Below are 25,942 nucleotides of genomic sequence, written 5' to 3'. Positions count from 1 at the left end.
AAGCTGGAAATGGGGAGACAGTCAGACGGACTCCCGCATGCGCCTGACCGGGATCTACCCGGCACGCCCACTAGGGGGCGATGCTCTGCCCATCCGGGGCGTTGCTCTGCCGCGACCAGAGCCACTCTAGCGCCTGAGGCAGAGGCCACAGAGCCATCCCCAGTGCCCGGGCCATCTTTGCTCCAGTGGAGCCTCGGCTGCAGGAGGGGAAGAGAGAGAGAGAGAGGAAGGAGAGGGGAGGGGTGGAGAAGCAGATGGGTGCTTCTCCTGTGTGCCCTGGCCGGGAATCGAGCCCGGGACTTCTGCACGCTAGGCCGACGCTCTACCACTGAGCAAACCAGCCAGGGCCAATCATCAGCAGTTTCAACCGTCCATTACTTCATTGGAATTGTGACATCAGACATTCCTTTGTGGTTGGTCACCTGCCGCAAGCTTGAAACGAAACTTGTGTTGGCAGGGTTAAAGAAATGAAACCTACGAGTTCATATTTGAATTTTCCTTGCGTATTCAATGGAAAATATCTTCAGCCATGTGCAATTTATATTTCTCCCATAACATTGAAATGGAATCGTAAAATATTTAGTAGTGTGTTGCTTTTATGTCCAACAGATGGCGCTGTTTTTCAAAAACATGTTTTTACCTGTCACAGGTGTGAAATCTATATAATAGTAGGTATATAAAAACATAAAAACACATGCATATTCTAATGCAATGTTGTGCCAAAATTTCAAAGCAATCGGTGAAGAACTTTCAGAGATATAAGATTTTGAACAAACGAACATTTACATTTTTATTTATATAGATTATACAGTAGTTTTGCCTATTTTTAAACTTTAATTGTATAGAATTATTCATATATTGTGTAGTCTTAACATGAAGTCTTTCTTGTTTGGCTTCTTTAGCTCTCAAGAATTGGTGAGATTCGTCGGTGTTGTAGGCATTGGTTTGTTTATTTATTTTTTAGTTCTTGTGCATTATTGCATTGTAAAAACATACTACCGTTTCTCCCTTCTCCCGTGGGTTGGTGTATGAGTTGTTTCAAATTTTTGGCTTTTGTGAATGAAGCTGCTATCAATATTATCATACATGTTTTTGGTGTGCGTGTTCATTCATTTCTCTTGGTTATGTACAAATGAGGGGAATTGCTGGGTCATAGAGCAGGTGGATGTTTAGCTTTAGTAGAAATTGCCAGTTTTCTGTCGTGTTTGTAGTACCATTTTTCACTTACATCAGCAAAGTTTGAGAGTTCCATTTGCTGTCTTCTCTAACACTTGTCAGTCTTTGCAATTTTAACTGTGTGGTATGGTAAGTGTGTGGTCACACTGACCTGGATTTTGGATTTATTTCCCCGAGGGAACAATGTGTTGAATACTTTTTGTGTGCCATTTAAATGTTCTTTTGTGAAGTGTTTGTTCATGCCTTTTTCTCATTAAAAAGAACGGTTATGCTTTTTTAATGATCTTGTTAGAGATTTTAATGGAGTTTTGGGAGGGAGCTAACTGCATGTGAGTAGCCTGCCAGCTTTAAATGGAAGTGGGGTTACTTTAAAGCTTCATCCAGCTATTTTTTTTTTTTTTCATTTCTGTCATCTCCAATGTGTGGTTCAACCTCATTTATATTATAATGAATTTTAGAATGACACTTTGGTTCCAAGGTTAAAGATAAGTGATAAGACATTTATTTTTTACAAGAAACTGGAACAAGAAAATTATTCAGTAGTTGTATTCTGCCTTATTCCTCTTCTGTTTTTATTTAAAAGGATATTTAGGACCAAGTGCATTGTTTATCCATTCAACGATTGCATACAGAGTGCTTTCTCTATGTCAGATCTAACAGTAGGCTTAGGGAATACAGCAGTGAACAAGACAAACAAGGCTCGGGTCCTCTTGAAGTAGATTCAGGTAGAAGAAAATAATAAGTACACAAACAGCTAAGTAAGATAATTGAAGATAATTTCCTGTTTTGCAGAAATGGAGCAAGAGCCACAGAATGGAGAACCTGCCGAAATTAAGGTCATCAAGGAAGCATACCAGAAGGCCTTTTTATTTGTCAATAAAGGACTGAATACAGATGAGTTAGGTCAGAAGGAAGAAGCAAAGAACTACTATAAGCAAGGAATAGGACACCTGCTCAGGGGAATCAGCATCTCATCCACAGACCCGGAGCACGCAGGTCCTGGGTGGGAATCTGCTAGGCAGATGCAGCAGAAGATGAAGGAGACGCTGCAGAACGTGCGCACCAGGTTGGAGATTCTAGAGAAGGGTCTGGCCACCTCTCTGCGGAACGACCTTCAGGAGGTGCCAAAGTTATACCCAGAATTTCCCCCTAAAGACCTGTCTGGAAAGTTACCGGAGCCTCAGTCCTTGAGTTCCCCTCCTCAGCACGTGGATGTAGATGGCAGCACGTCGGCGGCCAGCCCCGGGGCGGCGTGCGCCCCTGGCGCTCTGTGCTCGCAGCCTCAGAGCAGTCCCGCCGAGGCCCCGCCTGCTTACACGCCCCAGGCTGCCGAGGGGCACTACACCGTGTCCTACGGGACGGAATCTGGGGAGTTTGCGTCCGTGGGAGAAGACTTTTACAGGAACCATTCCCAGCCACCTCCTCTTGAGACCTTAGGGCTGGATGCAGATGAGTTGATTTTGATACCAAACGGAGTGCAGATTTTTTTTGTAAACCCTGCAGGGGAGGTTAGCGCACCTTCATATCCTGGGTACCTTCGGATCGTGAGATTCTTGGATAATTCCCTTGATACATTCCTAAACCGTCCTCCAGGGTTTCTTCAGGTAAGCCAAAGAAAGATGTAAGCATAATTTGAAATATGTGCAAAAATAACATTTTTGTTTGTTAACATTTATAATGGGTACAGGCAATAAGTGCAAAAGGAAAAAGATCGTTGTAAAGCCTAGTTCCATTTAAATACATGAAATTTATGAGCTTTGAATGCCTGTTTGTGTTTGATAGGCTTTTTTTTTAACACACAAGGTTTTGTTTTAGTATTAAATTTGTTATTCAGGTCTTCAATTTTTAATTCTTTAGAGAAGAAACCTAATAACTTTAAGTTTAAAAGGGATTTATGTTGATATATAACTGTAAATTCCCACAGATGCAGCCATGCTCCAGCTGAGGGGCTGAACTGGCCTAACCCTGGGTGTTGGGCAAACAAGTATGTTAGGCTTGCTCCCTTGTACTTTGCCTCATTGGTGCATAAGCACGGGGCAGCACCACGTGTCTGGGTCAGGCTGGCATTGTAGATTGACTGCCGCCATTGGGAGAGGCCACTTTTTGCTGTTGTTTGCCCAGGAAGGGGTCCCCCACCATCGGCCTGTTTGCCCCTCAGCCCTGAGAGAGGGAAGCGGTTTTCCCTGCCTGCTTGCTCATTCACAGTTGCAAGACTAATAAATGGAATGGCCCACCATCCTCTGGTTCCACAGTTCCTTTACCATCTGCCCAAATCCAGTGTGAACTGCATGGCTGTGACCACCAGCCTTATACTGGTCCAGAGTCTAGAAGAGTGGATCTCCCAGGGATGACCTCCCCTCCCCTGGGACATTTTGACAACCCTGAAAACAATTGTCACTGTCATAACTGGGAGGAGGGAGTATGCTGCTGCTACTGGCATATGATAGATGGAGGTCAGGGGTGCCACCAAACATCTAAATAGGATATCTTCCAATCACAAAAAATTATCCAACCCAAAATATCAGTCATGCCAAGGCTGAGAATCCTGGTCTAGAAGATGAGGCTGTGATGATAATTTAGAATACAGTTTTAACATTCTGAGCAGATCAGTTTACCTGGATGTCCTTGGTCTGAGAGCAAGGGCTGGTGATAAGTAAAGGCTTTGTTAGGGCATTGTTGTGGATTACCGAGGTGTTCTGAAGGTGGCAGGACAGTAACATGTTTTTAAAAGTGGGGACATTGGTACAGGTGGACAGGTTCTAGAAATGAGGACTCGGTATACATTGGGTGGAACAAAGGTGTTTACGGGGATGGGAGATTATTTGAGCAAGGCAGGTAGGTGCTTTTGTCCACAGCCCAGATGTGGTTTAGTCACATTCACTGGTTGTCTGAGTTCATTTTCTTTTTTGGTTTATTCTCTTTTTAATTTTTACACAGCTTTTACATGGAGTCAACTTGAATGTTGTATAAAGGTAGTTTGATAATTACTAGGAATATGTGAAGAACATATTTTGGGGCATTGTTGAAAGCAAGACTTAATACTAGACAGAAAGAATATTGTGAAATCTGTAGGCTATTATAGGAAAGAAGTCTTGAGGTGAAAAAGAGTAGGGTTAGCCTGCAGGCGGTGGTGCAATGGATAGAGCATCAGATTGGGACCCAGAGGACCCAGGTTTGAAACCGCAAGGTCTCCGGCTTGAGTGTGGGCTCATCCGGCTTGAGCACGGCTCACCAGCTTGAGCGTGGGGTTATTGGCTTGAGCTTAGAATCATAGACATGACCCCATGGTCGCTGGCTTCAGCCAAGGTTGCTGGTTTCAGCCCAAGGTTGCTGGCTTGAGCAAGGGGTCACTGGCTCTGCTGTAGCCCCCCCGGTCAAGGCACATGTGAGAAAGCAATCAATGAACAACGAAGGTGCCTCAATGAAAAGTTGATGCTTTTCATCCCTTTTCCTTCCTGCCTCTTTCTTTCTCTGTCTCTCTCTCTGTCACAGACACACACACACACACACACACATCTCAAAAAGAGTCGGATTATTTACTAGGGTTTGCGAGGAGGCTTTTAGGAGCTTCTAGTTTCTGCTGATCTGGTAATGGAGCTGCATTGCAGCAGAGGAGCTCCTGGAGCTGTGGGAAATGAACACCAGAAACACTGTACCTGGTTACATGAGATTAGCCTTTAAAATGACTCGGTGTCCAGTAAAATTTGTCTTATTTTAGTGCTTTGAATTTTGTTTTTAATTATTTTGTTCTCTCCTATTTTTGGTCCTAAATAAAAAAGTAAAATTATACCAAAAATTTAATTTGTCTCTTTAAGGGGCTCTTATTGTTGTCTTTAGATATTTGTAGTATTCTAAAAAGCAATTGATATTTGCATGTTTTAAAAAAAAAACAAGCACTAAACCAGCTAGGTATTAGAAGTTGAATATATAACTTCTAAGGCTGCAAAAATTACTATTGGCCTAGTTAGGAAATTGGAAAATAATTTGCTTTTAAGTAGGCAGACTTAGAATTTTAGGGCTTCTAAGAACTATTTTGCTCTTGGTTTTAGTTTCAGTACACTTTTTAAGCCTATTAAGTTTGTAGTCAATTCACATAGAACATGGACACGAGGGTGCCGTCTGAAAGTGGAACTGGGCAAAATCAGCCAGTGGTAGATGCTCATCAGCCTGTAGAACCTGCTGTGAGGAGTGCCTGGAACAGTTTACGCGAGATTTCGGGATACTCCAGTTTAACCAAGGTGATAAGAAGGGAGTTAATAGTAGAGTTATCAAGGCATAGTAAAAACACCTCTCCGAAACTTTCCAACTTGAGTTATTTAAGTGTAACTTTACCATTTTTTAGTCAAATCCATATCTCTGCAATTACTTTAATATTTTTATTCAGATGTCTCATTTGTTAAATTTATCCTAAACAGTAACAACTATGAAATTGAGGGAAAGATGTATTTTTTCCTGATTCACATTAAAATACATAACTACTCAAGTTTAGTTAGTATACTTGAAGTTATTTCACGTTCCACAGATGGTTATATATCATATTTTGGAAAATGCAGTATACAGTTTTATTGTAACTTGCCTGAAATTTGACTTTTTTTAAAAGATAGAGATTGACTTTTGAGATAACTAGAAAACAGAGAATCTGTGAAAAGAAAAAGAATTTCCAGATGTTTACTAAGCACTTTCCAGGAAAGAGACCTGAGTACTCTGATCCCTGACCGTTCATTCTGTTGGTCAGAGATGATGGTAGTATGAGAATTTTCCATCTGTTCATATGAAATCTTTTGTGTTCCTTATGTTCACCACACAGTATTTTGGTAACAGATTGTTCTAGCAAGTTCCTTCCTTCCTTCTTTCCTTTTTTCCTCCCTCCTGCCTGCCTGCAGGGAGAGAGAGACAGGAACATGGAGCTGCTTCTGCATATGTGCCCTGACTGGGAATCGAACCAGCAACCTCCGGCATCAACTGACCAAGCTATCCAGCCAGGGCATGCAGGTTTCTTAATGTTAGGAAGAGAGTGTCCTCGGTGAGGGGCACACTTATGTTCAGGTCACTCAAAGAATGGTATCTCAATGGAAGTGAATACATTTGTCTATTCCAATTTAAACTTAGTTTCTTCTGAATTTAGATCTCTAGGAAGAGAGCTTAAGTCTCAGTTCTCAGTGTACTGACAATGTGACCCTCCCAGGTGACTTTGCAGGGCAACTTTGTGTCATTTTGACTAAACTTCGCAGCAATTGACAGGGTCAGCCAAACATTGTTGGCCAATAGGAATCCCCAGTTTGGGGTGCAGTGAAAAAGAAAATTGTATTCAGTGCACATAGCTCAATTGTGACACAGCAGACGCTGTGAAAATAGCACTGCTGTTAGGTGGCCTTACAACCAGTCCCCTCTCAGGGTAGACAGCGCTGCTCTGCCTAGTGCTGGCCTGCTCTGCTTTTCAGTCTGTGGCGAAATGGGAAGGGCATTCCCAGAGCCAGAGGGGAGCTGACTGATACAGACCCAAGTTCCCATGGGTCCCTGGTTGGTTTGCCCTCATGCAAATGACTATTTCAAATGAAACTTTCAGTTTGATTGGACCAAATACTATCCTAATTTGTCAGAATGGAGCCACTTTGGTTGGTTGGAGCTGCAGCTCCAATTGGATGGGGGAAGCCACAGTCCTCTGGGTTGAAACAGGACTCCAGGGACTCCTCTATAAAGCCTGGCTCAGGTGCCAGGAACACAGTGCCGGCAGGGGGTGCAGTGCAGGCTTCTCCCTGAAGCGCAGCTTCTGTGAGAGGCTCCTGTGCAGTAATGGCTGCCAGGCTCTGTTTCTTAAAATGTGAGCCCAGTTAGCCACCAGCAACTGTTCTTAGTCTTCTTTCTCAGAGTCCCCAGTAGTAACGTGACTCAGTGTTTTATTCTAGCCTCTGTCACGGTAGGTTAAATTAATTGTTTCTAATTAAACAATACTAACCAACTTCATGGAATTTTGAGGATTGTATCAGTAAGTATGTGTAGAGTACTTGAAAACAGTTTGATGTTATTTATTTCCACAAAGGAAATAAAGAAAACTTGCATTTACTTTGTCCATTATTTATTTAAAGCTATGCTCATTATCGGTTAATAGTTTAACAGTGGTCTGTTTAAAGCCACCAGTTTTACATAGTGGAGCAATAACATTTTTATCACAGTTCTTCTGATTAAAAAAATTTTTATTGATTGATTTGAGAGAACGAGAAGGTGGGAGGAGGTGGGAAGCATCAACTCGTAGTACTATAGTTGCTTCTCATGGGTTTCTTGACCGGGCAAGCCCAGGGATTCAAACTGGGGTCCCAGTGTTCCAGGTCGACGCCTTATCCACTGCACCTCCACAAGTCAGGTTGAACTACAGTTCTTGTGACTGGTTTGCTGGAAAAATCACACTAGTAAATTGCTAATTTTTATTGGGGGCTTGTTGATGCTGGTGGTTCTATTAAGCCTTGTAAAATGCGTTTCAAACTTTGAAATGTGTATTTTCTGGTATAACAATTTAAAAACCTTGGTGAAAACATAGTTTCATTCATTGATTTTTTTTTTTAAACTAATCCTTTTAGGTTTGTGACTGGCTGTACCCTCTGATTCCGGATAGATCTCCAGTTCTTAAATGCACTGTGGGAGCCTACATGTTTCCTGATACAATGTTACAAGCGTCAGGATGCTTTGTGGGGGTCGTCCTGTCTTCTGAATTACCAGAAGATGATAGAGAACTCTTCGAGGATCTGTTAAGACAAATGTCTGACCTTCGGCTCCAGGTAACATGTGGTTGTCTTCAAGATGAAAACCTACTTTAGGCGCTGGCCGGTTGGCTCAGTGGTAGAGCGTCAGCCTGGCGTGCAGGAGTCCCGGGTTCGATTCCCGGCCAGGGCACACAGGAGAAGCACCCATCTGCTTCTCCACCCCTCCCCCTCTCCTTCCTCTCTGTCTCTCTCTTCCCCTCCTGCAGCCAAGGCTCCATTGGAGCAAAGTTAGCCCGGGCGCTGAGGATGGCTCTGTGGCCTCTGCCTCAGGCGTTAGAATGGCTCTCGTTCCAACAGAGTAATGCCCCAGATGGGCAGAGCATTGCCCCCTGGTGGGCGTGCCGGGTGGATCCCGGTCGGGCGCATGTGGGAGTCTGTCTGACTACCTCCCTGTTTCCAACTTCAGGAAAAAAAAAAAAGAGAAAACCTACTTTAACATAAGCCCAGGTGGTTTCAATCCAGAGTTCACAATCTTCATCACTATTTACAGCAAATTCCAAACTTGTATTTCTGAACACACAAGCAAATTAGTATGCAATACATTGGGAGGAGATAAGAGCTATAGAAGAAAATGCAAAGCAGGATAACAGGAAACACAGGAGTCCTGGTGTGGGTGGGCCCTATAGATTTATGTTTTTGTCATTATTTTTAACTTTGGTGTGTGTGTATGCTTATAGCAATATATATCCCTTAATTTGCCTTTGTATTTACACGTGATCTTCCTACTTTTGCCTTTCGCGTTGGGTGATCACTGCCTTTTATAATGTGTTTGCCTTTGTCAATGAGAATTTTTCCTTTGTGATATTTTCTTATTCATATTTACATTTTTAAGAAGACTTTTAGTACTGGTTTGGTGGTAATGAACTCATTCAGGTTTTTCTTGTTTGAGAAACTCTTTATCTCTCCTTTGATTCTAAATTAAAGCCTTGCTGGATAGAGTAGTCTTGGTTGTAGGTTCTTGCTTTTCATCATTTTGAATATTTCATGTGAATCTCTTCTGGCATGCAAAATTTCTGTTGAAAAATCAGCTGAAAGTCTGTAAATGAGAGTAGAGGAGACAGGCTCCTGCATATGCACTGACCAGGATACACCTGGCAATCTGGGGCTGATGCTTGAATCAGCTGAGCTATTTTTAGTGCCTGAGGCCAACACTGGACCAGCTGAGCCATTGGCTATAGGAAGGGAAGAAGGAGAGAAGGGGGACTGTGAGGGGGACAAAAGCAGATGGTTGCCTCTCCTGTGTGACCTAACTGGGACTTGAACCCAGGATGTTCATATACCAGGCTGATACTCTCTCCACTGAGCCAACCAGCCTGGGCCAATCAGCTGAAAGTCTTAAGGGAGCTCCCTTGTACATAACTAGTGGCTTTTCTCTTAATGCTTTTAAGATTCTCCGGTTTTATCTTTGCCATTTTAATTAGGTTGTGTCTTGTGTCAGTCTCTTTGGGTTCATCTTGTTTGGGATTCTGTACTTCCTGCGCTTGTATGTCTAATTCCTTCACCAAGTTCAGCAAGTGTTCCATCAGTATTTCTTCACATAGGTTAATTCCTTGCTGTCTTTCTTCTTATGCAGCCCATATGATGTGAATGTTGTTATGCTGATGTTGTCCCAGAGGTCCCTTAAACTATCCTCGTATTTCTGGATTTATTTTCTTTTTGCTGTTCCAGTTGGGTGTTTTTCACACATTGTCTTCTAAATCCTATTCGGTTTTCTGCTTCAACTAATCTGCTGTTGATTCCACCTAATATACTCTTCATTTTAGTTATTATAGTCTTCGTTTCTGACTGGTTCTTTTTATGAGTCCTTTTTTTTTTTTTTTTGAGGTGGGGGAAGGAAGAAAAAGAGCAAGGAGAAAGAAGCATCAACTCATTGTTCCACTTAGTTGTACACACATAGATTGCTTCTCACATGTGTCCTAACTCATATGTGTCCTAATTCAGTGGTCCCCAACCCTCGGACCGCGGACCAGTACCGGTCCGTGGGCCATTTGGTACTGGTCCGCAGAGAAAGAATAAATAACTTACATTATTTCTGTTTTATTTATATTTAAGTCTGAACGATGTTTTATTTTTAAAAAATGACCAGATTCCCTCTGTTACGTTCGTCTAAGATTCACTCTTGACGCTTGTCTTGGTCACGTGATACATTTATCCATCCCACCCTAAAGGCCAGTCCGTGAAAATATTTTCTGACATTAAATTGGTCTGTGGCCCAAAAAAGGTTGGGGACCACTTAATTGGTCTCAAACTGGCAACCTCAGCACTCTAGGATGGTGCTGTATCCACTGTGCCACTGGCCTGAGCTTTTTTATGATTTCTATCTCCTTTTTATTTATTACTTTATTATTTATTTATTGTATTTTTTCCAAAGTGAGAAGTAGGGAGGCAGACAGACAGACTCCCGCATGCGCCCGACCGGGATCCACCTGGCATGCTCACTAGGGGGCGATGCTCTGCCCATCTGGGGCAACCAGAGCCATTCTAGCACCTGAGGCAGAGGCCATGGAACCATCCTCAGTGCCTGGGCCAACTTTGGTCCAGTGGAGTCCTGGCTGCAGGAGGGGAAGAGAGAGACAGAGAGGAAGGAGAGAGGGAGGGGTGGAGGGGTGGAAGCAGATGGGCGCTTCTCCTGTGTGCCCTGGCCGGGAATCGAACCCAGGACTCCTGCACGCCAGGCCGACGCTCTACCACTGAGCCAACTGGCCAGGGCACACAACTATAGTTTCCTTTGATTTCGGTTCTGAAAGATTATTCCTGTCTTCTTAAAAAGTAGAATATGCTCTGAATCCACACCGATATTTAAATATCAAAGGTGATGGGAGCACATCACCAGCTGAGTGAAAGGTCACAGTCGTCTCAGCATCAAGTTGTGTGAACTATGTATATGAATGACCTATTCAGTGTACAACATATAGCATAGTCTGTGCTAAACATTTAATCTGTGTTGACAGAACACATGATCCCCATACAGAAGTGTGTACAGCCTGTGTGCTCATAAGAGGTAGGAACGTGGTGAAATGGATGTGGGTATAAGTCTCAGCTTTGCTGTTTAGCAGTAGAATGGAGTGACAGTCTTTCATACCCCAGACCTAACACTCAGCTGCTTTTCCCTTCGCTCCTGCACTCATTGAGCCTGTATTATTAGGCTTTAGGAAAGAAATTAAACTTTTAGGTTATATGTTTGCGTACTTCTTTGGTTGCATGCTGTTTTTACTTTGCTCTGTTGTCCCAAAGCTCCAACTGTAAACAAAAGTTAGTTACTAGCAATAATTTTGACCAGTCTTTTTCACTCTTAAGTAATCATTCAGCAAAGTGCATACCCGCAGACCACCTTTAGTATTAAGTGCAAAAAAGGTCGTCCATCAGCTTTCTAGCAATGCAGAGTGGTTAAACTAGACAGTTTGGTTCATTGCCTTTATACTTAAGCTTACATAGGTTTCTGAAAATGTATTGTTATATAATTAAATTCAAATGTAGCTGCATCTGATTTAATGATAGCTTAGACCTGGTATAAATTTTTTATTCTTTGTCTTTTGAAATCTGGTTTAGGTCATATGCTGTGCACTAACAAACTCACAAGTTTGAGGTTTGGTGATTGGATAGAGGAACACAAACAAAAGTCCTTGTATTTGAAATAAGACTATCAAACCCTGACATTTAACCAGGTGTGTTATTAGCATAGAGGAAAGTCAGTAAAGTTAGTCCTCTACTTCGTAGGCCAACTGGAACCAGGCTGAAGGAGAAAATGAATTCCAGATCCCTGGCAGAGCAAGACTCCCCCCTGACCACCTGAAGGAAGCCAGTAGCTCCGAAGTGAGACAGCCGGGCCCTTCAGTGGACCCAGGCAGTAAGGACGTGCATCATAAAGGAAAGCGGGGTAAAAAGGTAAGGGAAGAGCAACGAGGTGCGGGGTGTGTGTACGTTTCACCAGTTTCCATTATGTCTGAGATCTTGTCCCTATTTACTAAAGAAAACCACTCTTGGAGTCACAGAGTGATTACTGGTAAACATCATCAGTTTTAGTATTTCCCTTCCTAAGTGTTTGTTACTTAAGTATTTTAAAAGACATTCCATGTTTTGAGGGATAGCTTTTGTTTTGCAACTACTTGAAAAATATTTATGTTTTCATGAATGATGTACGTATATTTTTAGTTTGAGTTGTTCCTCACCTTCCTATGTATACCAGGATCTTGAGACTAGGTGTGCTTTTTCTCAGACTGCCATTTTTATTCAGTTCCTTATGCGTGGGTGGTCAGGAGGACACAGAGTGGGTTATTTAAAACATTTGGTAGATATTTAGTAGTTTCTTATTTCATTTCTTAGATTCTGAGTATATGGTATGCTGTAAATGGTAAATCTGGATCAGAGTTAGTGAATATTTATTAAGTGCTAGAATGCTGAGCATAGTGGGAAAAATTTTAATTTCTTACCTCAAGGAATTGACTCTCCAGTGGGGAGGACATATTAGCAAAGAGATCATCTCCGTCCAGTGTGATTATTAGATGAAAGCACGTAGACCGTGGAGAAAGCTGGGTTGTACCTTCTGTTTGATGTACAACTAGCCTCATAACTACGAGAGGGCGTGTGGCTGTGGCGGGAAGCAGCCAGGAGGCTCCCCCTGAGGGCACGGCAGCTCCGATTAGTTCTGACAGGTGAAGAGTTAGTTGGTCAGACGAGAGCAGGTCGCAGGTTATTCTAGGCAGAAGTAGTAATATACACAAAATGTATAAAGAAAGAAAGCATTGTGTGAGGATTGTTTACTATTGTATTGCTATTGTTAGTGCTCAGTAATTATCTTTGAATTAATGACTATCGGATGACTATTCTACATTTACTTGTAAAGTGCCACTGTGGTTTGCGTTGAATATCTTAGACGAGCTTTATGAGGACATTGGGAGTCCAAAATGGTCCCAAGAAATTTATTTTTTTTTAAATTTAAGTTAATGCCCCACTAAACACAAATTCAAAATGAACAAAAACGTATATGGTGAAAAGTAAGTTTGCTTCCCATCCCTGTCCCCCGGCCCCTAGCTCCCAGCTCTGCACTGCTGTTAGCTTCCCATCCCTGTCCCCCGGCCCCTAGCTCCCAGCTCTGCACTGCTGTTAGCTTCCCGTCCCTGTCCCCCGGCCCCTAGCTCCCAGCTCTGCACTGCTGTTAGCTTCCCGTCCCTGTCCCCCGGCCCCTAGCTCCCAGCTCTGCACTGCTGTTAGCTTCCCGTCCCTGTCCCCCGGCCCCTAGCTCCCAGCTCTGCACTGCTGTTAGCTTCCCGTCCCTGTCCCCCGGCCCCTAGCTCCCCGCTCTGCACTGCTGTTAGCTTCCCGTCCCTGTCCCCCGGCCCCTAGCTCCCAGCTCTGCACTGCTGTTAGCTTCCCGTCCCTGTCCCCCGGCCCCTAGCTCCCAGCTCTGCACTGCTGTTAGCTTCCCGTCCCTGTCCCCCGGCCCCTAGCTCCCAGCTCTGCACTGCTGTTAGCTTCCCGTCCCTGTCCCCCGGCCCCTAGCTCCCAGCTCTGCACTGCTGTTAGCTTCCCATCCCTGTCCTCCGGCCCCTAGCTCCCAGCTCTGCACTGCTGTTAGCTTCCCATCCCTGTCCTCCGGCCCCTAGCTCCCAGCTCTGCACTGCTGTTAGCTTCCCATCCCTGTCCTCCGGCCCCTAGCTCCCAGCTCTGCACTGCTGTTAGCTTCCCATCCCTGTCCTCCGGCCCCTAGCTCCCAGCTCTGCACTGCTGTTAGCTTCCCATCCCTGTCCCCGGGCCTCTAGCTCCCAGCTCTGCACTGCTGTTAGCTTCCCATCCCTGTCCTCCGGCCCCTAGCTCCCAGCTCTGCACTGCTGTTAGCTTCCCATCCCTGTCCCCCGGCCCCTAGCTCCCAGCTCTGCACTGCTGTTAGCTTCCCGTCCCTGTCCCCCGGCCCCTAGCTCCCAGCTCTGCACTGCTGTTAGCTTCCCATCCCTGTCCTCTGGCCCCTAGCTCCCAGCTCTGCACTGCTGTTAGCTTCCCATCCCTGTCCCCAGGCCCCTAGCTCCCAGCTCTGCACTGCTGTTAGCTTCCCATCCCTGTCCCCCAGCCCCTAGCTCCCAGCTCTGCACTGCTGTTAGCTTCCCATCCCTGTCCCCCAGCCCCTAGCTCCCAGCTCTGCACTGCTGTTAGCTTCCCATTCCTGTCCTCCGGCCCCTAGCTCCCAGTTCTGCACTGCTGTTAGCTTCCCATCCCTGTCCCCCGGGCCCCTAGCTCCCAGCTCTGTACTGCTGCTGTTAGTGTCCCAGTGTGTGCAGGTGTGATTTATGCATATTAATACATATTCACACACATATTCATTTTGTGAGGATATTTATGTACATACAAATAATAAAAAATTGGGGCATTCTTTCCATGTCAATAACTGCCTCAACTTTTTTTTTTATTTACAACTACCATGTATTTCTTTTTTTTTTTTTAATTTTTTTTTTTTTTTTTTTTTTGTATTTTTTTTTCTGAAGCTGGAAACGGGGAGAGACAGTCAGACAGACTCCTGCATGCGCCGGACCGGGATCCACCCGGCTCGCCCACCAGGGGCGACGCTCTGCCCACCAGGGGGCGATGCTCTGCCCCTACGGGGCATTGCTCTGCGGCGACCAGAGCCACTCTAGCGCCTGGGGCAGAGGCCAAGGAGCCATCCCCAGCGCCCGGGCCATCCTTGCTCCAATGGAGCCTTGGCTGCGGGAGGGGAAGAGAGAGACAGAGAGGAAGGAGGGGGGGCTGGAGAAGCAAATGGGTGCCTCTCCTATGTGCCCTGGCCGGGAATCGAACCCGGGTCCCCCGCATGCCAGGCCGACGCTCTACCGCTGAGCCAACCGGCCAGGGCCAGCAACTACCATGTATTTCAACTATGACTACATCTTAGTGTCTTTTACCGATTTTTTATTGATAGGTATTTGGCGTGATTCCAGTTTTTTTGCTATTATAAACATTAGTTCAGTGAATAAGTTTGTAAGTCTGTTGATTGATAAATTTGTAGGTTAATTCATCAGGTAAATTCTTAAAGGTGGGGTTATGGAGTCACAAGAGAAATGCATTTGTAACTCCGATAGATTTCACTGAATTGTCCTCCTTAAGGGTCATTCTGTTCAGCACTCCCAGCAGCAGTGTATGCGAGTGCCTTTGTCCGGAGCCTGGCCGGCAGAGGTGGGTGGCTAGCATTCTGTGTTTGGTAGTCTGGTGGAGGAGGAGAGCAATGTTGGAATATCTTAATTTGCACTGATTTTATGATGAGTGATGCCCATCTGCGTAAGGGTTCTTTGAATTTTGTTTTCTGTGTGATGTCTATTAATGTCCTTTATCCATTTTTATTACTGAGTTTCTCATCTTTTTTTTCCTCAGTTTCTAGGAGCTCTATATATTTTAGAGATATTGGCCCATTGTCAAATATTTTGTACAAATTTATATTTAAGTTTTTACTTAAAGTGGCTCCTTCCCCCATATAGAAGTTTTTGTTTTGTTTTTAATGTTTTTATATTTTAAATGAAGTTCTTTTTATGTTTATATTGGGCTGTTTGATTTTTACGTTATTTTATACTATGAGGTCCGAGTTAGCCTGCTCCTAGGTTCTTAGAATGAATAAACTTAGTGTTGAGATTTTGAGTGTTGGCTGTAATACTGTACAACACTGTTGAATGATAATGATACAGGCATTTTGTGTTCCCCATTTCTATTCAAATGGAATGACTCATTCTGTGTTTATATATTTTCACTTGCTTTTACTTGATTGCTGTCAAAATCAGTTTTTTGGGTACATCCTTTCTCACTGAGTCACTTAGCAGAAATCTCCGAAGCTTACTGTGTACCAGATACATACTGGGGGGTGATAGCAATACAGAGGACCCAAAGTCTAGTCAAGGAAAGAAAAACGTCAACTGAAATATGATTTGTTAAATGCTGTATTGAAGGTGTGTTGGTATTTAAATCTCACTTTTACCTTATAGAAGACCAGAAAGTTTCACCTCCATGGCACTTGTGGTATTGCACTGTATGCTATAAAATGTACTGGTAACCGGGATGGCTGGAAATACTTTTATTAATTATAGCTAGTATTTGTTGGCTTAATGTTCTATTACATAAGGTTTATAACTTTCTCCTCTCTTAGTATGTTACTGTTTCACATTTTAAAACATGTCTACTATTTAGGCTAAAGGTACTTCAAGCGAAGAGGTTAATCTGAGTCACCTGGTACCCTGTGAGCCAGTGGCAGAAGAAAAGGCAAAGGAGTTACCTGAATGGAGCGAGAAGGTGGCTCAGAACATTCTGTCAGGTAGCACAGTAATGTTAACATTTCCCCCTTTTGTGTGAAACCTTTGGAACCCTTAAAAGAATATATAGAAGAATATATAAAAGAATATATTAGGAAGATAATATTTTATATTTTGGTTTTAAATGATCAGTTTATAAACACTTAACCAACAATAGAAGGAACTAGTGTTTAGAATGTCACGTATTGCCATTAGGGTGTAAGTTCTTGGTCTGTTCTACTCTTGGGAAAATGGATAGTGAAAAGCTTTAGGAATGCCCAAACTCTCCAATAGCTCTAAACATAAAATTAGTTATTTTCCCTTTCCCTTTGAAATTCCTTCTTAATCCTTTTATTTTCTCCCCTTCTTCCCTCTCCTCTACCAAAAAATGGTAAGCTATTCCTCTGTCTTTGGGAGCAAGGCCGCCCTCCCTAACCACACAGGAACACAAGTGTGAGCAGGTCTGAGAGGGACAGCACGCCGTCTGGGGGCGGGTCTGAGAGGGACAGCACGCCGTCTGGGGGCGGGTCTGAGAGGGACAGCACGCCGTCTGGGGGCGGGTCTGAGAGGGACAGCACGCCGTCTGGGAGCCGGTGTGAGAGGGACAGCACGCGGTCTGGGAGCGGGTCTGAGAGGGACAGCACGCGGTCTGGGAGCGGGTCTGAGAGGGACAGCACGCCGTCTGGGAGCCGGTGTGAGAGGGACAGCACGCCGTCTGGGAGCGGGTGTGAGAGGGACAGCACGCCGTCTGGGGGCGGGTCTGAGAGGGACAGCACGCGGTCTGGGAGCGGGTCTGAGAGGGACAGCACGCGGTCTGGGAGCGTGTCTGAGAGGGACAGCACGCCGTCTGGGGGCGGGTGTGAGAGGGACAGCACGCCGTCTGGGGGCGGGTCTGAGAGGGACAGCACGCCGTCTGGGGGCGGGTCTGAGAGGGACAGCACGCGGTCTGGGAGCGGGTCTGAGAGGGACAGCACGCCGTCTGGGGGCGGGTGTGAGAGGGACAGCACGCCGTCTGGGAGCGGGTGTGAGAGGGACAGCACGCCGTCTGGGAGCCGGTGTGAGAGGGACAGCACGCCGTCTGGGAGCGGGTGTGAGAGGGACAGCACGCCGTCTGGGAGCGGGTCTGAGAGGGACAGCACGCCGTCTGGGGGTGGGTGTGAGAGGGACAGCACGCCGTCTGGGGGCGGGTCTGAGAGGGACAGCACGCCGTCTGGGGGTGGGTGTGAGAGGGACAGCACGCCGTCTGGGGGCGGGTCTGAGAGGGACAGCACGCCGTCTGGGAGCCGGTGTGAGAGGGACAGCACGCCGTCTGGGAGCGGGGCTGAGAGGGACAGCATGCCGTCTGGGAGCAGGCTCCACTCTCTAGTATGGTCAGAAAGGGCTCCAGGACCAGTTATTTTAAAACCAGAATGATCATCACCGACCTATGTCTTTCTTTAACCCTTTGAGTAGTGAGTTTTTTCATGCTTACTGACCCCTGGGAGTGAGGGTTTTGTTTTTTTTCCAAAAAATGAAATTAGTTCCAGTTACAGTTTTATTAACTTAAAATCATGTTTGTTTGATAACCAATTTATGGGAACAAGAAGAACATACATTTGCCTTTTTTAATGTTGCCTTATACATTTTTAAAATAAAAATTTTTGTATGATCGTGCAGGCATGAGGATGTACATGAACATTCGTACTATCAAAAGGTTAATTGGGGCCCTGGCCGGTTGGCTCAGTGGTAGAGCGTCGGCCTGGAGTGCAGGAGTCCTGGGTTCGATTCCCGGCCAGGGCACACAAGAGAAGCGCCCATCTGCTTCTCCACCCCTCCCCCTCTCCTTCCTCTCTGACTCTCTCTTCCCCTCCCGCAGCCAAAGCTCCATTGGAGCAAAGATGGCCTGGGCGCTGGGGATGGCTCCTTGGTCTCTGCCCCAGGTGCTAGAGTGGCTCTGGTCGCAACAGAGCGATGCCCCGGAGGGGCAGAGCATCGTTCCCTGGTGGGCAGAGTGTCGCCCCTGGTGGGCGTGCCGGGTGGATCCCAGTCGGGCGCATGCGGGAGTCTGTCTGTCTCTCCCCGTTTCCAGCTTCAGAAAAATACAAAAAAAAACAAACAAAAGGTTAATTGGTTAACATTTTACTGTTTCAACTGTTGTAGTTCTCAGAATTAGGCCACCTATTTGAGTTTGGAAAAAAACATTGCCAGTCATATTCAGTAAGCGAGATTCATGACTCATTAAAGGGATCTTCACCAGTATTTAAACCACTGTCAGTGTAGGTTTCCACTTGGAATAAAAATTCATTGAAATAATAAAGGTGTATAATAATAATAAAGCAGGGAAACATCTTCAACATGCAAAACCAGCAAGCTAAAATAACTGAAAATAACCAATTAGGTAGGAGCTAACAAAATATTTTGCCTAGTGTTAAAATATTGCTGGAGACAAGAAGAAAAGATAAAGCTAAATTTTAAAAATATGATTGTAACAGTTAAAGTTGACCCTTACAAGGGATTTTTCCAAAAATTGTAAAGAAAACCTTCATTCTTCTACATTGTCCCTTAACTTGACAAGCTGCTCAGCTATTATAGGTTAGTGTTCATGTAGCTGTGCCCATGTCCACACGTATGTACATGATTAAATTCAAAGGTCCTTTTCTTAAGTTTTTTGAGTTTATACAGCTATAAAATTGTCCATTTACTATCACTGTGTAACAAACCATCTCAAACTTAATCTCCTGAAATAAGAAACATTTGTTTATGGTTTGGAATCCTGAGGGCCAACTATTCAAAAGGTCCTAGCAAGGATGGCATGTATTTGCCTCACGGTATTAGGGCCTCTGCTAGAAAACCAGGCTGACCAGTAACTCTGTAGCTGGGGGCTGTCACCACCTGAAATTCCTTCAGTCCTACAGCTGGCATCCAGGTTGGTAAAACTCAAAATCTAGGACTTCCCAATGGAGTGCACATGTGGCCTGTCCACGTGGCTCAACTTCCTCAGCATGATGGCCTTACGCCTAGCCTAGCCTCTCTATGGTAGCTCAGGGTTCCCAGCGTGAGTGGTCCAGCAAACAGGCACAAGCTGCATTACCCTTTCTGACACATTCTTGGAAATTCCCAGTGCCACACAGTCAAGGGCATGTGACATAGACACCCTTCCCCCTCCATTCTCAATGAGAAGAATGTCAAGATCTTGTTGAGAGAACATGTGAAATACGAGACACTGGTTTTGGACATCTCTGGAAACTCATCTACCACAGGCTGAGGCCTTCTAGTGCCACACAGATTCTCAGGGCTGCGAGATGTCCTTAGAGCCAGCTCATCCTGGGGAGAGGTCTCTTCAGCGATTTTAAAAGAACTCTCCGTGTCTTTGGGCTTGTCACTCTTTTTCTTCTCATACTATGTCCTTAGGGACAGAGTTCTGAGCACCCTCACAGCTGGGGACGTTAAAACCATGTCACTGCTGATCAGTATGGCTCCTTGTTTGCTTTATAATTAGTGGAATGAAAAACAACTAGCTCAAGAAATACTTAAGGCAAAATGACAAAGACAGGTGCAGAAAATACCAGAGTAAATCCAGGGAAAATTATGATTTGTCAAGAGACTTTCTACCTGATTCACACAGGCTTTATACAAAGTACCGTATTCCCCCGTGTATAAGATGCTCTTTAATTTTGGGGTCCAAAACGGAAAAAAAATATATTAAAGTTATTGAACTCAAGTTTTATTCATCATAAAATTTATACAACTCCTCATCACTGTCAAAACTCCCATCCATTAGCTTGTTCTCATCTGTGTCTGCTGATGAATCACTGACTTCAACAATGAGCGCAAAATCAAGTGTGAAAAAGTGGGAAATGCAAGTAAAAAAATCTATAACCACTGTATAAGATGCACCCAATTTTTAGACCCCAATTTTTTTGGAAAAAGATGCATCTTATACATGGGGAAATACGGTATCTTAATCGAGTTGATTCACCTAGCCCATGATTAATTCCTGTTCACTTCTCAAAGGATGAGTATAGTCAGTAAAAGTTAGTCTTGTTTTATGAATATAAAAGGTGAAAAAAAGTGAAGTAAAATTGCCTGAAATGTACCTGTGTAGACTATTGCCTTGAGAAGGCTGGACTTCCATTTTAAGAAGGTAGCTGCCAAACTTGTTAGATGGAGTAGAATCTAGCGAGCTAATTTGGGAGCAGGTAGATGATTGGTAATAAAGGACTGATTAGGTTAGATTTGAGTTATGTCATTTTAAGTCATCTATTATCCTATCATTTATTCAGTAACCATTCATGGCCTGTTCTATATCAGCATTACCTGGGGGCACAGGATGCAAATGTGGGTAGAATAAATCTATTGCTGACACTACACATGCCATTTAAAAGCTCTAATAGCTACCAATGAAATGCTGCATTTCCTTATCTACCACTGCAATGTCTACGGTTCTAATGTATGCTCATCCATGGTGAGAGCTTCTTTACAGTTTGCATCAAGTATTTTTTTTCCCCTTCTTTTCCAGGTAAGAGGAGAGAAATAGACTCCCACATGCACCCCAGCTAGGATCCACCTGGCAACCCCTGTCTGGGGCCAATGCTCTGCCCATCTGGGGCTGTGCTTATAACCAAGCTATTTTTAGCACCTGAGACAGAGGCTCCACAGTCATCCTCAGTGCCTTGGGCCAATGTGCTCGAAGCAATCAAGCCATGGCTATGGGACAGGAAGAGAGAAAGAAAGACAGAATGGAGAGGGGTAGAGAAGCAAATGGTTGCTTCTCCTATATGCCCTGACTGGGAATTGAACCCAGGACATCCACATGCCAGCCTGCTACTCTACCAATGAGCCAACCAGCCAATGGCTGCATCTAGTATTTCCCTTAATTAGGCCTATGACTTTCCACGGATCTCATCTCCATGTATTTCCGCAGTCATTGATGGATTCATCCCTCGTTTGTTGCAGAGGTCCACTGTAGTCTAGTCTATTGGAGCTCTCCTTTGCTTCATAGTCAGTTAATTTTATGGTATCTCAGTCTTCTTTCTTCAACTCCAGCTGGTTTTTACTTCTTAAAACATTTCAACCTGTAACTTAACTCTAGAAATATAATTTTTTTCAATAGTCATCTTTAATCCCTTTAATTGTTACGGGAGCTCATAGATGGAACCTGGTTTCCTGGGTTTGAGACCTGATCCGCCCAAGGGCAGGACAGTGGTGGTAGGGTAGACATGTTGGCTGAAACAAGAAGAAACACATCACTTTTTCTAATCAGTTATACTTGGCACTTTTGGTTGGCTAGCATTTTTAAATAGGTCTGGTTTTCAGATATCACTGGAGACCTGCTCACTTGTGGGCTGAAATAATTATGTAAGAACCATGGCACAGACCTTGGGGGACAGTACTTAAGAATTTTTTATGTCCAGCCTTCCAGCCTTAAAAACTTGTTTTGAGGTATTGTGAAAAAGGAAACAGTTAAAATTGAGTGTTCTCTCTAGAGCAGGGTTACCTTCCCCTACTCTTAGGGGACCTTCTCTGCTCCTGAATCTTTTCCTGCTTCTCCCGTCTCTTTCCTGCTATGCCCACACAGGATAGAGAAGTCTCCACCACCTGCTCTCCCTTCCTGGGTGCTGCCAGCGCCCAGTGAAGCAGAGGACGGGAGCCGCCTCTGAAGATGGGAAACACTCACACCGTCTGGGCCTCTCCCTTTTCTTCTCTCTAGATCTTCTCCTCATGCATTCCTTTGGTGTTCTCTTGTCTTTGTCATGCAGGTTTATGTGCAAGCTACAAAGTGCTGAGACCCCGCCGTTGGGGTTTAGGATTAAGGGAGGAACAGGACCCCCTGCCTTATGGCTTTGGACTAAAGCCAGCAAGCAAGAGCTCTGCCTTGGTGCTTTAGAGACAGGGCCTTGGTTTCCAATGAGCGTTGTCTGTGTCTGCACCCTGAAGGCCACCCTGGGCACAGCGTGGTGCCTGGGCTAAGGAAGGAGACCAGGGATCCCTGGGTGCTCTAGCCAAATCCCATCATAGTGGCGCTGCAACCCCAAATCTGTCCCTAACAGTATTGTGGTGAGCAGGGACACCCACACGTGATAGCGGTAGCAGAGTTGATACAGAGCTCTTACTAAGGGTACGTGATATAAGTATTAAAGATGAATTGACTTACAAAATGTGTATAATTCCAAGCAGAAAACTGTTAAGTGCAGAGTTGGCTTGAAAGTTCATGTCATGTTTGGCATCTAATATTTGAACTCCTTAGAGATTTCTTTTTTCCTGCTGATCAATTAGTTATTAAAGGGTTTAAAGGTATAATCAGCCTATAATATTGTGCCTTAAAAATTTTTTTTTAAAGGTGCTTCCTGGGTGAGTTGGGGTTTAGTCAAAGGTGCCGAATTTACTGGGAAAGCAATCCAGAAAGGTGCCTCTAAACTTCGAGAACGGATTCAACCAGAAGAAAAGCCAGTGGAGGTTAATCCAGCTGTGACCAGGGGACTTCACATAGCAAAGCAGGCTACAGGAGGAGCCGCCAAAGTCAGCCAGTTCCTGGGTAACGTAACTTTAGATGACTTCTCTTCAGTTAAATGAAAAATAATGTCATTCAAGGTACTCTGAATGCTTCTTCAGATGGTTTAACTTTAAAGAATTAGGACAAAGCAGTTTGACCATCCAACTCACAGTAGGCTCTGTAGACCTGGCAAATCACCTACCAGAGAGCCTTAGCAGTGTTTCTGAGATTGACATACCAGCTGATTCGGAATCTGCATTTTATGAACCCCCTGGGTGGTTCTTGTATTTGTATATAAGATGTTTGAGAAACACTAGGTAAAGGTGGTTTTGATTATGTTGGGGAGCGTCTGTGCCTTTGACAAGGAACAGTCCTGAATTTGTGTTGGCTGTCTCATTATTCAAGGCTGGTGTCAGCCTTCCCAACCAATATGCTTTTAACCCCTTCTTCTTTGACAGCTCTCAGTTTGGCATTTTAAGATGATTTAGATAGCTTCTTAATGGATTATCTTTACATTTTGTAAGATTATCTCTTTGGTATTTAATTTTCTTTTGAATCAGATTGTGGTTTGTTTACTTTTATATAGACTTAAATACTTGAGTACTATTTCAGTAAGATATTTGCAGATAAGGAGAAGAATTACAAAAATGCTTAGGAGGAAAACATGGACTGTGAACTGCCCACCTGCACTGCAGCAGTCAGGTAGTCAGGTGAAGGTCTCTCCTTTCAGCAAACTGCCAAAAAGAACATGCATTTAAGAGGCAAGATTAACACATCAGTAGGCTCTGCAGACAGGTCCCTACACAAGACAATAGCCTTTGTTTAAAAAATAGCCAGCCTTGGTCCTCGTCCTTACACAGAAATGGTAACATGCAGTAAACAACTTGAGATGCTCGTGGAAGATTTTTGCTAAATAAGAGTAGTAAAATCAAGAGAAGAATACTGTTTTTGAAAGTTGGGTGTCTTTTTGTTTGTTTTTTATGGTTGTGTTAGTTGATGGCGTTTGCACTGTAGCCAGCTGTGTTGGCAAGGAGCTAGCCCCTCATGTCAAGAAGCACGGGAGCAAACTGGTTCCAGAGTCTCTCAAAAAAGACAGAAGCGGAAAGTCTCCCCTGGATGGCGCGATGGTCGTAGCAGCAAGCAGTGTTCAAGGTAACAGAAAGGCTGGAAATTTACTAAGAAGGTCTGTTTGCTATAGGCTGTTTTTACTTACTTTTAAATATATTTGCAGGATTTTCAACTGTCTGGCAGGGATTGGAATGCGCTGCTAAATGCATTGTTAATAATGTTTCCTCAGAAACTGTCCAGACTGTCAGATACAAGTAAGTTAAATTTTATCACTCACTTATTCATTCATTCATTCATTCATTCTTGAGAGAGACAGGGAGAGAGAGAGAGAGACAGGAACATCAAGCTGCTCTTGGATATGCCCTGACCAAGGGAATTGAACTGGCAGCTTCCGTGCCAGTACAGTGCTCCAGTCAACTGAGCTATCTTGCCAAGGTTTTATTTATTGATTTTTTAGAGAAACAGAGGGAGGAAGAGAGAGGGGAGGAGAAGGGCAGCATTCGTTTGTTCCACTCAGTTGTGCATTCATTGGTTGCTTCCCATGTGTGCCATGATCAGGGATCAAACCCACACCTTGTTGTTTCGGGACAGCTGAGCTAACCAACCAGGGTGAATTTTATACTTTAATGACTAAATCTCTTACAGCCTTTGTAAGATCCAGGACCATTAAAATGATTGCATAGTTATTTTGGGGTTGTTTTTTTTTGCTTTTTTAGTAAATAAATTTAATTTCTTCAAGTCAAAATTTTCTAAAATATTTCATCACAGACCTTTCTTTCCCCAAACATCATAATATCTCACTGAACGCTTGGAGAAATGTTGGTTTAATATAGTCAAGACATCTGCATGACTGCTCAGTCCTTGGAAAGGATGCTTTACAGCCTTTCTCGGTAAACAGTTCCAGCTCATGACCTTGATTATTGAGCTTCCTAAAATTAAACCACATTAATTTTTTTCATTTCCTCTGTCCAATGTTCTGTAAGCATAGAGTGACCAGCCACGAGCTACTGCACCATCATTGGTCGGAATAGACTTCTGCTTACCTCTATTTCATTGATTGCATAGTTATTTTTAATAAGTATCTGATAACTTTCTTTTAACTCACTATTTTTATTGAGAAGAATATTTTTAGCAGATTAATGGAATTATTGTGATTTTTTTCTTTATTTCCAATTGTTATAAATATCTGTTCATCATTAATGCAAAAAATTAGATTTATGTATAAAAAGCTTTGAGTTTTTGTATACTTTATTAACTGTATGTTCTCAGTGGGTGGTGTTTGCCTATATTTTGATGGGAAAAGATTGAGTGATAATCTTCCTCCCTCTGTCTCTCTTAAAAACTGTTTTCCTGTGTTAATATACCTCCATCTGTTTACAAAGGATGTTAACTCTTGTCACATCTTGCTTGAATCTGCCACTGTACATTTGTATTGGAATGGACAGGTGGTATGTCTTCTATTTCATATATTAAAGAACGGACAAAGAAATTAATGATTTGTCTAAGCTCATCTGTTAAGTGGTGGAATTAAAGATAAGATTTAAAATAGGATGTTCTGATTTTACCTCTTTACCCTGTCTTTAGCCCAAACCAAACTAGAGGGGTCAGGGTCTGAAAATTAAATCTAATATGAGGGACCCAAGCTGCTTTCTTAGTTTTGAATTAGTTTAGAGTAGACTGTCATGCAGTATCTGTCTGCAACTGCCTTGATGGGACGTCTGCGCAAGTTCAGTATCTAGGGTTGTCTCCTGCCTCTCCAGCAGGTATTTGGATTCCTTGCCATCACAGTACTTCACCACTGGCCTAGAAAATGCTAACTTAATTTCCTGTCTGAGTTACTTTGTTGAGTCTGAGGCATGCATACTTTTGAATCAAAGAAATGTGGCACATTATCTTGGAGTGTCGATTTTACCAAAATATTTTGAAAAGAAAGTACAGAGTAGATCTGAGATTCTTTTGATGGATATGCAAAACCCGTCTCCTGTCACACTGTCTTGCTACCTGTGGCATTGACCTGGGGGTGATACTCTGTGTTATGCATCTAAAGTTACTCTGATGGATCAGCTGTAAATAGAAAAATAGTTTCTTTTGTTGCAAGAGCAAGAGAAGATCAGAAGTGCTTTTAAGACCCAAAGTGAATTATTTGAGATCAACAGAGGCATTTGTTAGCACAGATTAGGCAGTTAAATTAGGAAGTGCTCTGTTGG

At 43.8% G+C, this 25,942-nt stretch overlaps 1 protein-coding gene across 6 annotated transcripts in view; it reads left to right on the top strand.

The window, feature by feature from the left end:
- The window catches only part of SPART (spartin), a 46,302-nt gene that overhangs the window by 12,057 nt on the left and 8,303 nt on the right, over positions 1-25,942 (top strand). For all 6 annotated transcript variants that reach the window (XM_066381039.1, XM_066381036.1, XM_066381038.1 and 3 more), the window contains exons 2-8: positions 1,969-2,780; positions 7,752-7,949; positions 11,652-11,819; positions 16,095-16,218; positions 22,515-22,709; positions 23,661-23,819; positions 23,899-23,989. In XM_066381039.1, coding sequence (XP_066237136.1) covers positions 1,971-2,780; positions 7,752-7,949; positions 11,652-11,819; positions 16,095-16,218; positions 22,515-22,709; positions 23,661-23,819; positions 23,899-23,989 — 1,745 coding nt within the window. In that variant the 5' untranslated portion in view covers positions 1,969-1,970. The remainder of the gene's footprint in view (positions 1-1,968; positions 2,781-7,751; positions 7,950-11,651; positions 11,820-16,094; positions 16,219-22,514; positions 22,710-23,660; positions 23,820-23,898; positions 23,990-25,942) is intronic.

This window comes from Saccopteryx leptura, chromosome 4 (genome assembly GCF_036850995.1).
Source record: "Saccopteryx leptura isolate mSacLep1 chromosome 4, mSacLep1_pri_phased_curated, whole genome shotgun sequence".
Classification (NCBI taxonomy): domain Eukaryota; kingdom Metazoa; phylum Chordata; class Mammalia; order Chiroptera; family Emballonuridae; genus Saccopteryx; species Saccopteryx leptura.
This window is presented reverse-complemented; position numbering and strand designations above follow the sequence as displayed.